At 35.6% G+C, this 13350-nt stretch overlaps 2 protein-coding genes across 2 annotated transcripts; one reads left to right on the forward strand and one right to left on the reverse strand.

Annotated features, from left to right (window-relative positions):
• Positions 1 to 840: 840 nt before the first annotated feature.
• On the forward strand, positions 841 to 5733 carry HELRODRAFT_194445 (hypothetical protein; the record flags this gene model as incomplete). Its single annotated transcript, XM_009031634.1, has 8 exons — positions 841 to 1052; positions 1226 to 1618; positions 1799 to 2026; positions 2320 to 3219; positions 3445 to 4180; positions 4479 to 4844; positions 4937 to 5194; positions 5507 to 5733. The coding sequence occupies 8 exons, from the start codon at positions 841 to 843 to the stop codon at positions 5585 to 5587; spliced, it is 3174 nt and encodes a 1057-aa protein (XP_009029882.1). The 3' UTR covers positions 5588 to 5733.
• Positions 5734 to 5839: 106 nt separating this feature from the next.
• Positions 5840 to 11658, reverse strand: HELRODRAFT_194446 (hypothetical protein; the record flags this gene model as incomplete). Its single annotated transcript, XM_009031635.1, has 17 exons — positions 5840 to 6063; positions 6500 to 6587; positions 6728 to 6842; positions 7284 to 7440; positions 7590 to 7656; positions 7869 to 7945; positions 8096 to 8168; positions 8417 to 8512; positions 8901 to 8997; positions 9265 to 9329; positions 9592 to 9735; positions 9944 to 10026; positions 10158 to 10285; positions 10608 to 10709; positions 10806 to 10890; positions 11134 to 11200; positions 11530 to 11658. The coding sequence occupies 17 exons, from the start codon at positions 11656 to 11658 to the stop codon at positions 5948 to 5950; spliced, it is 1689 nt and encodes a 562-aa protein (XP_009029883.1). The 3' UTR covers positions 5840 to 5947.
• Between the last annotated feature and the right edge of the window lie 1692 nt (positions 11659 to 13350).

Raw genomic sequence — 13350 nt, forward strand, 5'->3', positions numbered from 1 at the left:
GCAAGAAAAAAAATGCAAATTTCCAATACACGCAAAGTCTCTTACGCATTAAATCCTGTTATAAAACACCAGCGTATTCCTTTGTTATTATTATTATTATTGTTATTATTATTATTATTATTGTTGTTGTTGTTATTATTATTATATGATAATTTCTTTATTTTCATTCATTTTGTAGTATATTCACGATGATTGGTTTTATATTTCGAGGTTTGATGATAATAAAAAGAGTTTCCATTACTATTATTATTATTATTATTATTTTTATTGTTACGCACGTATAAAAGGCCGATTTTGCCTGGCGCAGTGTAGTTTAAAAATATTCGACTTAATGTAAGTTAGAATGAATGAATGAATGAGTGAGTGAGTGAGTGAATGATTGAGTGAGTGAGTGAATGAATGAGTGAGTGAGTGAGTGAGTGAGTGAATGAGTGAGTGAATGAATGGATGGATGAGTAATTATAATTACTATTATCATTATTATTATAATGAAACGAATAAAAAAATTTTCACAGATGCAAGTACACGCATTGTGCAGATATGGATAATTATTATTTTGATGATACCAAATTACAACAACATCGTCATCATCCCCGTCATTATCATCATCTCCATCATCATCTCCATCATCATCACCATCATCATCACCATCATCATCACCATCATGATAGAAATAGACCACCACCAGCAAAAACATCAACAACAGCCACAATAATAATAATAATAATAATAACAATACAAACACCATCACTACCAACACTAAAAATATTCATCCGCGCTGATGCGGTCGAATTTTTGGGCGTAGGGGCTACTTTCCCCTCCGACATTCACCTAGCCCTGATGTCTTCATACGTCACTTTGAGGTCACAGTTCACGGAAATTAGGCAGCAGTACAGACCTCACAGTAGCGGGAACGGAAGGGCGGCCATGTTGTATCCCGGGGTTATTACTTCCCCCGGAAATGGGACTAACTATGGGACTTCGGAGTATCCGTACAGCGAGGATGAGACCCGGAATAATAGCGATATTCTTATGTTTCCTGTTTTAGCTGGGTTTATTTGTGTAATTTTTAAAAAAATTTTCAATTTTTTAATTTAATAAAACAGTAATAGATTTTTTTTTTTATATAAATTAACTCAAACATATTTGTGACCAGAAGTGCAATAAAAATAACAAATTCTCTACAAAACACACGATAAACGCCTCATTAATAAACTCCCGCTAGTACGCTAGTGATGGCATATAACATACCGGAACTTTCGAATACTTTGACTCTGACAATGGACCATGTTGTCGGTATATACAACGGTACCTACACTTGGTGGAACGATACGGCATTCAAAATACAAAATCCCAATTCAACTTTTCCCAATGCATCGATAAAACCGGTTGTTCGGTACTTCCCGGCCGGTTCCACCTACATTTTCACCAAATGTCTGTCGGTACATAGTCGATTCTGGAATCAAAGTTACGGTACGTTTTGGGAGAAGAGTTACTGGAATGGTAGCATCAATTTTGAGTACGGTCATCGCAGTGTAGGGATGGGCGATACGATAACGAGTCTGGCTTACAGCATCGGTTATGTGCCGGTTTGGCTGGCCGAGAGTGTTAACTTGAGGTGAGGTTTCGTTTTGCTATATTTTGTGCTCGACAATTTTCCAAATTGATAATAAATTTTAAAATGAAAATTTTTGCGATACGATGTTTTTAATGAATTTATTTCTTTGCGTGTTGAAATTTTTTAAAATATTTCAAAAATTTCACCAACATTTCAACGGAATGATAATCACCAAATAAGGTACGCAACAATAGTGAACCGAATTGGATCGGTGACATCTCCAAAATCGATGAGGAATCTTCTCAACTCGATGGATTCGAACAGGCAGGCAATATTCTCCACGAGACAGCTGATTTCGAATCTAATCGAGACCGCTCCTCTGAATACTTACCCGATTATCGGTTATTCATACATGATTGTCAGACTCGCATCTAGTGCTGTCTGCCCTGAAGTTGTTAACTTGGCTAGGTTTGTGTGTGTGTGTTGTTGTATATGTGTGTGTGTGTGTGTGTGTGTGTGTGTGTGTGTGTGTGTGTGTGTGTGTAACGTGTAACATAAGGTTTAAGTTGGATAATAATTACTACTTGATAATTAGTATATTGGCATACCGGTGTATAATTAGTAATATTAATATATTAATATAAACATACAAAAAAGAAAACTTTGAATAAGCAAACGCACATAAAAACGTATACAAACACATACACAAACATACAAACACACACACACAAACACACGCACGCACACATGCAAACACAAAGATACATAGAATGGCTAACGACTAGCCAACAAGCGCGAGAGATTGCATCGAGTTTCGGTATGTCAACCGTCACCAAAGATATGGCCACTGGTATAGAGAATCGAGTTTTGAATCGATTCATTTGCGGTAAGTATTTAGTCAAGGATTTACTATCAAAGCAGAAACAGGAAGAAGAGAGGAAAACAAACAGCTGGAAAGTCCCATTCTCGGTTTCAGTTTCGATTTTCTTGTTAGTTTTGGTCGGTTTAGTAGCAGTTGGACTGCACCAGAGAAAAAAGTTCATCAAAATGATCGATCGAGATGATTGGAAAATCGACTCATCCGACATCGAGTACATCGTCGGAAAACGGAGCTCCATGGAATTTGCCAGTACCGATCAAATTTATTCCATTTCTAGCATCAATAACACTGACAACATCGATACTAATACTACCACTACGGCTACTACCAATACGGTTACTACTACTACCACTACTACTATTACTACTGCTGCTGCTACTAATAACAAAAATATTCAAAACAATAACAACAATCCGATAAAAAACTTGAAAAAAACTATTTCTCACAACTTAACAAAATTTCAAATGAATCTCAGCGGAGGATCGCAATCGAAACCGACGACTCAACTTGCCCATCCTAAATCCACTCGAATATTCGGTAAGTACAAGGACGTGGGGATGTGCTTCTCGGAGATGTGGCTGGGAGAGAGTTTCAGCGCTAATTTTAAAGTCAGACAGGTTTTAAATAGGATGAGGAACTCCATAGAGAATGAAAACTTGGCGAGGTTCTACGGGTTAACTTTAATCGGCGAGAGACTGTACATAGCAGAGGAGTTCTGTGAGAAAGGAAACCTCATCGGTGTGCTGAAGCACGCTAAATATAAACTAGATGATAATTTCAGGTAGTTTTTTTAGTTTTTAATTTTTAAAAATAAAATTGTTAATTTCATTATCGAGGTTTACAAGATTCAGGAAGAACTTTCCCCCAATTGGTAAAAATCATTCGATCATAAGTAGTTGTAATTTATACATTAGCCCATCCCTGAACACAACACTAACTGAAAAACTAACTTTACAATCATTTATTTAGTTACTAAATTATAAAACAGCTATAAACGAACTATCAGATATTCCATATCGAAAGATTTGTTGCAAGGTCTAGCCTACCTACACCGCAACGAAATAACGCACGGACTCCTAACCACTGACTGCTGTGTTGTCAACTCGAGGTGGGCGGTTAAAATAACAAGCTGGTGTTATAACCTCATTCATCAAACTGGTTTCTCGTCGTCTGGGGGCAAAAAATTTACAAAAAGTTTGCTAACAATTTATAAAGAAGGACTTAAGGAGAGTGAAAAAAGCCAATTTGAGTTTTGGCTACCTCCTGAGGTTTATTTTGAGAACGGTCAGACCTACCAAGCCACCAGACAAAGCGATATATTCAATTTCGGACTGATTTTGTTTAAAATATTTTCAACATCATCCAACGAAACTTCATCAGAGCATGACGATCAAACGCTCAATCAACCGAATCGAGACGATTCCGATAAACCGATACAGGTACCGAGACTAGCGAAACTCGCGACGACTCGTTCTCTACCGCCGAAAGTAAAATTCATAATAGAGCGAGCCTGTCTAGCTGATACACTGGCAAGGCCGAACGCCGAGAAACTGAGTTACATGCTGAGGTCTGCACAAGCCTCGCGCAAAAATAACATTCTTGACAACATCGTCGAAACCATTGAAAAATATGGCAACGAAATGGAGACGAGAGCCAGTGAACTGCAAGTTAAATTGAAAAACTACATTGACGAGAGAGATAAATTTCTATCCAAAACCTTTCCGAGTTGGACTTTGAGACAGGTTATAAAACTGTTATATTGTTATAAAACTACATAGGCTTGTTCGCTGCAAACATACTATTAGGTAATATAACGAAACACACAACATATCATGACTTAAGATAACATTGCAATGCATAGTTTAACAAAATTAAACACAACGTCTCCATAACCATCATAGTTTTTCAAATCATCATGTTCATAGCAACAGCTTCTAGTAGTTATAATATAATAATAATTATTTATAATTATGTTATGTTGAGAATACGATGATAAATTCCAAATAATCGATAATAATTATACCGAATTATTTATCGCAGATTCATCTCGGTAATCGAAACGATTCGAGACTCCACAAATCGTTAACGGTTCTGGCAATCAAGATTTGGTTTCAAACTAACCAGACGATATCCGGTTCTGACATCCCCAGTGGAAACTATGAGAATTACGTGAGAGATTGTATTGATGAGTTTTCTAAAAATCTTGATGATCTACTCGATGAAAATTCTTGGCTGTTCAAAATCGACCAAACCTCAACTAGTGTTGTGTTAATCGCCGGTTTCAATGGTATGCCGGTCGGTCAGAATGTCGGTAAAATGGTCCAACTTTCGTTTGCGTACCGAAAATCGATGGAAAAGATGATGACCGATGTATTCAAACGTTACAGTCCCACATACACTTTGCAGGTTAATTAATCATTAAAAAATAATCATATTATCCACACAATTTTTTTTTAAATATTATCAAATATAAATATTACTTCTTAACAAATGTACAGAACGCCGAAGCTTGCACATCCCCGATCCGATTAGGCACAACCCTACATACCGGTCCGGTATATTTTTACGTTAATTACGACCCAAGCGACTTGACGCTTTGTAAGTTTGTGGCACACGGAGAAGCTCTTACGACAGCCACAAAGATCAATGAATCATTCGGTATCAGTTTGAATAAGTCCTGCACGGTTATTACCGACGAACTTCTTAAGCATTTGCCGGTATCGGTGAAGAATATTCGAGTCCAGTCCATCCCTAATGTAAGATCTGTTTTAATCTTGTTTTTTAGTTGATTTTTATTGATAAATATTGTTAAATAAGCCATAAAATGGCTGGCTGATTAATACAATCCTTTCGAGCTATATGCCATTTGACGTCACATAATTAATTACACATAACATAATTATTACATCAATCAATTTTCATAATTATTAAGAATTAATTAATTTTTATGTTCATAATAATCAACATAATTATTACATAAATACAATAATTTAATAATTAAAAACTATTAAGAATATTAACCAAACGTTATTTTTTTTAGTAAAATTTATAAAGAAATTTTACCTTAGGCAATTGAAGACATCAATTTATACTGGATCGAGCCAGAAATAATCAAAAGAGAGGAGAAAAATATGCCACTCATCAATTAACAAACCATTAAAATAATTCCAATTATAAATTATTAATTATATTAGTTATAATTATAGTACGATAATAATAATTAATTATAATATAACCGTAGCAAAAAAAAATGAAATCATCTCAGTTGATTTTATTTCGAGAAAATAAAGCCAGATAGACAAAAATGAATTTTAATTTGAAACATGATTATGTGATTTTAATTACTCATAGGCACTTAACAAAAAATAACATGATGTGTACATGTACACATACAAACACAAACAAACACACATACAAACACACGCATACAAACACACGCATACAAACACACATACACAGACACAAACAAACACACGCATATACAAAACTAATCAATTGTTAGATTTTTTTCACATTCTAAAAACGCCAAATTTGGTCTGTTCGATTGGCTGGTTGAGAGCAACACTCAAACTCAATCCTAAAACCAGGCGAGTATCTTTTGGATCGATTATCCCATCATCCCATAATCTGAATGAATGAAAGAATGAATGATAAGTGAATGAATGAATGAGTAAATAAATGAATGAAAGAATGAATGATAAGTGAATGAATGAATGAGTAAATAAATGAATGAATAAATAAATAAATAAATGAATGAATAAATGAATGAACGAATGAGTGAGTGAATGAATGAATGTATAAACAAGTAAAAGAATAAACGAGTGAAAAGATGGATTGGTATATAGTAATAACTATACACACGCAGTATCGTGTCCACACACAGAAACACACACACACAGAAACACACACACAAAAACACACATACAAACAAACACACACACAAACACACGCGCACACACACACACACACACACACACACAAACACGCACACACACACACACACAAACAAACACACAAACACGCACACACAAACACACACACAGACATACACACACACACGCACCTAGCACTAGCATAGTACGGATGTCCCTCTCTTTCGTACTTCTCCAAGATCGGCTTACTTATCGTCTCTTCATCCTCTTGAGTGAACTTGGTGGGGATGATTGTCGAAGGGTGGTGATGACCATTTGGAAAATTATGCTAATTATAGTTAAATAATAATAATAATAATTACAATAATAATAAACAATAACAATAATAATAAACAACAACAAAAATAAAAAAAAAACCTCCTTTCCGATCCTCTTTCTTTGGTCCCTCGCAACGGTGGTCAATACGCCGGCAGCCTGTTCGCCGCCCATCACCGAGATTCTGCTATTGGGCCACGAATACAAGAACCGCCCACTTGTGAATATTAATTAGGTCGATCGTTAATGTGATTGGTTGGTCAGGCAGGGCGAGTTTAGGGTGTTTTGATTGGTCGATTTAAGTAAGTTATGCACTAAATGAGGCCGACTTTGAATGAACGACCAGGTTGATTGGATTGAATTATTTATTGGGTTATTTTGATTGGTCGATACGAATAGTTTATGAATATTAATTAGATCGATCGTTAATGTGACTGGTCAACTAGAATGGATTGAAATGATTTAATTGGTCAATCCGAATAGTTTATTTATAAATGTTAACGAGAACGTTTCGTTGCTGCTAATTGGCTGGTTTGTTCAGTTCATATTTAACTTATCAATGAGAAGTTCATCGAAGTAGATTAAAGTGCTGTGATTGGTTGGTTTGTTGTTTGAGTAATTGGCTATTAATTTGAATAAATTATGTTAATTAACTGACCCGTAGGCTCGACCGCACATGCCATAATTGCCGGCCCCGTACGATCCGCCGATGATGACCGTCAGCTTGGGAACCTGGGCACACGACACGGCTGTCACCATTTTCGCGCCATTTTTTGCAATTCCACCCGCTTCCGCTTCCCGTCCGATCATGAATCCTGATGATGATGATGGTGGTGATGATAGTGGTGGTGATGATGATGGTGGTAGTGGTGATGATGATGGTGACGATGGTGGTTGTAATGATGATGGTGGTGGTGATAATGATGATAGTTGTGGTGATGACGATGGTGGTTGTGATGATGACCTGTAATGTTCTGTAGGAAGATTAGAGGAATATTTCTCTGGGAGCACAACTGGATAAAGTGAGCGCCCTAATAAAAGAATAAAAGAATGAACGAGTGGATGAATGGATAGGTGGTTGAATGTTTAGTGGGACGAATGAATCACTAGCTGAACACAAAGATGAACAAAGATAAAAAACAAAGATGAAATAACGATAAATGAATGAACGTAAGAACGAACGAACAAAAGAACAAAAGAACGAACGAACGAACGAATGAATGAACAAAAAGTAATAACAAACTTTCAAGGCAGTTTCAGAAAAAAGAACACCATTGTTGGCTAATATACCGACAGGGTACCCCCAAATGCGCGCGAAACCTTTCATAGTGAACGAGTGACATGAAACTAATCTCAAAATACTTTTATTTTATATGTGCGTGTGTGTGTGCGTGCGTTTAATGGATTATTTAAAAATATGAATGAATGAATGAATGAATGAACGAATGAATGAATGAACGAACAAGTTACCAGTAACCAGAGTCTCGCCGTAGAGAGCTTTAAACTCATCAAACTCACTACCATCAACGATTCTTGCAATAACCTTTCAAAAAAATATTAACCAATCAAAACGCAGGTAAAATCATTCAAATGTAATTAGGTCACTAATCGCCCAATCAAAAACAACTAGATCATTTATCAACCAATCAAAAACAACTAGATCATTTATCAACCAATCAAAAACACCTAAATCATTGATCGACCAATCAAAAACAACTAAATCTTTGATCGACCAATCAAAAACAATTAGATCGATGATCAACCAATTGCAAAAAAGGAGGTCAGACTAACTTCCTTCACGTCAAAAGGTCTTTTAAGGTTTCCGCCAACAATTCCATAAATCTCATCGCTCGCGTATAAGGGGTCCACGGGTTTGTATGACGTCACCTGGCGATGATGATGATTGCAATGGTGATGGTGGTAATGATGATGACGATGATGTTGGTGGCGATATTTGTGATGTTGTTGTCGGTAAATGAGCGAGGTGATAACGCTATTACACTAACTTAGTAGTCATCATCGTTAAGATAATCACAATCACCATCATCACAATCATCATCATCACAATCATCACTGTAACCACCACCACCACCATCATCATCATTATCATCACGATAATTATCACCATCACCATCCCAATCATTATCATCATCATCATCATCACAATCGTCATCACAATCATCACCGTAACCATCATCGTTATCATTATCATAGTCATCAACATCATTATCATCACCATCGTCATCATCATCGTCATCATCATCATCGTCATCACCATGGGCATCTTGTGGTTGATATTCTTCAGGCATCTCCTGGCCAGGTGAAGAGCGTGTTCGTCGTCCAACGCGTAGTAATCAGTGACGCCAGACTTCCTGATAATGATGATGATGACGACGATGGCGGCGGCGATGATGATAGTGATGATGTAGTAATGATAGTGATGATTATGATGATGATGGTGGTGATGATGATGATGATAATGATGACGGAGAAAAAGTAGCAGTAATGTTGAGAATGATTTCCAGAAGAAAGATATGAATCATGAACAACATCATCACAATCGTCATCATCATCCTCACAATCGTCATCATCATCATCATCATCATCACCACCATCGTCATCATCATCATTATCAGCACCTGCAGTGGAGGTCAGCACCTCCTAATTCCTCAGCGGTCACTTCTTCACCGGTGGCTGCCTTGACCTTTGGGGTGATGATGATGATTGGGGTGATGACGATTGTGATGATGATGATAATGAACCAACCAGTCAATCAACCAACCAGCCAGTAAGCCAGCCAGCCAGCCAGCCAGCCACCCATCCAGCCAACCAATCAACCAACTAGCCAGCCAGCCAGCCAGCCAGCCAGCCAGCCAGCCAGCCAGCCAGCCAACCAACCAACCATCCAACCAACCAACCAGCCAGCCAATCAACCAACCAACCAACCAGCCAACCAACCAACCAACCAGAGGCGGTCCTCCCAAAAAGACAGTGCCTTGTTGTCTGACAATGATACTCTCGTCCGCCATGCTAGGCACGTAGGCACCACCCGCGGTGCAACTGCCCATCACTACGGCTATCTGGGGAATTCCCTGAGCTGACATGCGCGCCTTTTGGCGGGAAAAAATGATGAAAATGATGGTGAACGTCGTTGTAGGTGAATCAAGTTTTTAAAAACAGATTACAAGGTAAGAAGCACTAATATTATTTATCATTGTGCCCCGTCATCCTCATCATCATCATCATCGTCATCATCCCATACAGTCCAATTATCATCGCTATAACCACCGCCATCATCACCATCATCGTCGTCGTCACCTGATTGTAGAATGATCTGCCGAAATGGAACTTATCAGGAAAGACCTCGTCTTGCATGGGCAGGTAGGCTCCACCCGAGTCGACTGTGATTGGTTGAAAAAAATGAATGAATAAATGAACAATCAAACGATTGAATGAATGATCGAATGAATGACTAAACGAACCACAAAATAAATAAAGATATAAAAGTTGACCCAATTTATTTAATAATGACCTAGATAAATACAGGGCAGTCTGTTTTCTTCGGCAATCTCCTGTGCCCTCATGTGCTTCTTCACCGTGATTGGATAGTAAGTGCCCCCCTTTACCGTCGGGTCATTGGCTATCACCATGCATTTCACCCTTGGAAAGTTTTATAGGGGGTAGAATTATAATTATCATTATTGCTATTATTATTATTAACAGTAGTAGTAGTAGTAGTAATAGAGTTAATGTTAATATTATTTTTTAAGTTTTTAATTCGTTAACGTAATAATAGGTTAAAACTCGCGGGCCACGACCACAATTCCATGCTTTCGAAAACTGACCCAATTTAACTGACCAAAAACCCAAATATTTGTACCCCTTCCAATTGACCTACTAACCCATATAGATATTTGTACCCCTTCCAATTGACCTACTAACCCAGATAAATACTTGTACCCCTTCCAATTGACCTACTAACCCAGACACTTGTCCTATCCCAGTGACCAGACCGCCAGCTGGAACGTCGTCTGGGACATACATCTTGTAGCCGGCAAATTGAGATAGCTCTAAAAACGGCGACCTAGTAAGTTTTTGAGTAGTTTTTATGAATTATTATTTTACAAAGTATGATTTATTCATTCATTCATTCATTCATTCATTCATTCATTCGTCGAACCCTGGATCAAGTAGTCTATCAATCCTTTCCCTGACTAAGAGCTTCTTTCTGGATAGATGAAGTTGTCTGGCTTTCTCTCCTCCACCTACAAATGAATGAATGAATGAATGAATGAATGAATGAATGAATGGATAAATGAATGAATGAATGGATAAATGAATGGATGAATGAATGTAAAAATGAATTAATAAATGAATTATCTAATTAAAGAATTAATGGGTAAATGAATGAACAAATGAATGAATGAAATAATCATTAAATAAAAAAAGTAGAGTGAGTGCAATACATTAAAAATTGTTTGAAAAAATAATTTTTAATCATAAACGACCTAGGACTATCTTGTTGACTTCATTCTTCAAGTCATCAACAAGGCTTTTCATATGTGCATAATTATCCTGAATGATGCATGGATGAATGAATGGAAAAATAATTAATTAAATTGGAAATAAAAAGATGGTTAGATGCCTGAATAGGTCAAATAAATTAAAAGAAGAGATAAATAAATCATAAATGGCCAGAAAGTAAAAGAATTATCAAAAATTTGTTAAACTGTTAATAATATGCATTCTCTTAATTAACTTAATAATTAATAAAAAAGTGATTCATCTTGGCACTAGCTAAAAAAACTAATCATTTAACTCAAAAAACAAAATGACATCTAGATCATTTTACCCAAAACCAACAAACAATAACTAAAAGTCATTTTGACAGTCATTACACTAACCCTATATTCTTTTGAAGTATGATCCGGACTTGTCCCAAGTTTGACTACGTTGTCAGTGTGGTAAGAATTTTTAGCATTTTTTAAAAGCAGCGAAATTCGCAGACGATAATTATTTCTTAATAACCACATTTATTAAAGTTAATTAAAGTAAATTAATTTTCTATATATTGTTATAAATATCGTGGTTCGTAATGTTAAAATTATTTAAATTTGAATTTTAAAACAATACACATAACGCTCGATTAACTTTTAAACATAGGTTAAATGTATAAAAGTGAACGCATGCAATAAACTTTATTCATCAATAATTGGATGAATAAATATATAAATTTATTCTAGTTATATGTATTAAACAGTATTTGATTGAACAAAATAGTATCATAAAATTCGATTTCATTGCGATATCGATGATGATGATTGTGACCTGACTAATTAAAAAACATCAAATAAAATTTATTAAATAGGATGGGTAATTCGTAGCGAAATCGTTGGAGGAAATGACGTCATGTTAACAGTAGTGCATGGTAGCTAATCAGCCGTTATAAAGGTTATTTTCAATTCCTATCAAATAAATTTGACCAAATATCATACGCAGGCAGAACTAAATAAAGAAATAGATAGATAGATATATTATATAGGTAGTTATAATACATTTCTAATGTTGTATTTACACATTCAAATTGTACAATTGTGTTATGGTGTAGTCTCAAATTATTTTGAATTCTCAGAAAAATTTAAACTTTTGACTATGTTGTACTAGTTACTTTTATCAACAATTTAAAAAAAAATTTCAATTTGATTTCATCGCGATATCGATGATGATGATTGTGACCTGACTGATTTGTTATATTGGGATATTCGTATATGAAGCGAGCAAAATTTTAATATAAAAGCGCCTATAAATCTACGCATATTGGCTCAGCTTGGCTTGGAATTGGATGTTAAGCAAGGTGTTTTGAATTCTATCCATGTATACTAGAATCCATGTATACAATCCAATATGATTATATGTTTATAAAAAAGCAATATAGCAGATTCAACCAGCCAATCAGAAAGTTTCGAAGGCGTTCGTTCGATGACTTCAATTTAGTACGGTTAGCATTGTTGTTAAGACTGTATGATAGTGTAGTACATACATTAAATAAGTTTTTTACTGATGTGAATGATTGAAATGATGAAAATGTATGGTTGAAACGAGTATAAATAGGAGCTGAAAAAACGTTGAAATCAGATCAGGCATTTCTGCCTCGCTCGAGTCGGAGTGCCTGATCTCATTTTTTTATATTTATATTTTTTAAATTTATTTATTTTTATTTAATTTTATTTTATATAGAGTTACATAGGGTTATATAGAGTTATATAGAGTTTGCATGTCTGTGGTTTGTGTGTTTGTATGTTGTATTTTTTTATATTTTAGGTGGGTTCTTTAGCGGTTGCTCATACATACATACATACATACATACATACATACATACATACATACATACATACATGCATGCATACATACATACATACATACATACATACATACATACATACATACATACATACATACATACATACATACATACATACATACATACATACATACATCATGTTTGTTTGTGTGGTAGTATTTTATGTTCTGTTTTACTCCTTTTTCTCTTTCTTCATGAGTCTTGAGTTAAGTTAATGAAGCATAGGTAGGTGAGGTAAAAATTAATTTATTATATAGGTAGGCTAGGGCATAAGGTAATTTAGTTACATAGGTAGGTTAGGGACTTCTATTCTTTTACTCTACTTGGTGGTGTGATTTTTGTTTTATGTTTTTTTTTGTTTGTT

The sequence above is a fragment of the Helobdella robusta genome (genome assembly GCF_000326865.2).
Source record: "Helobdella robusta unplaced genomic scaffold HELROscaffold_76, whole genome shotgun sequence".
Classification (NCBI taxonomy): Eukaryota; Metazoa; Annelida; class Clitellata; order Rhynchobdellida; family Glossiphoniidae; genus Helobdella; species Helobdella robusta.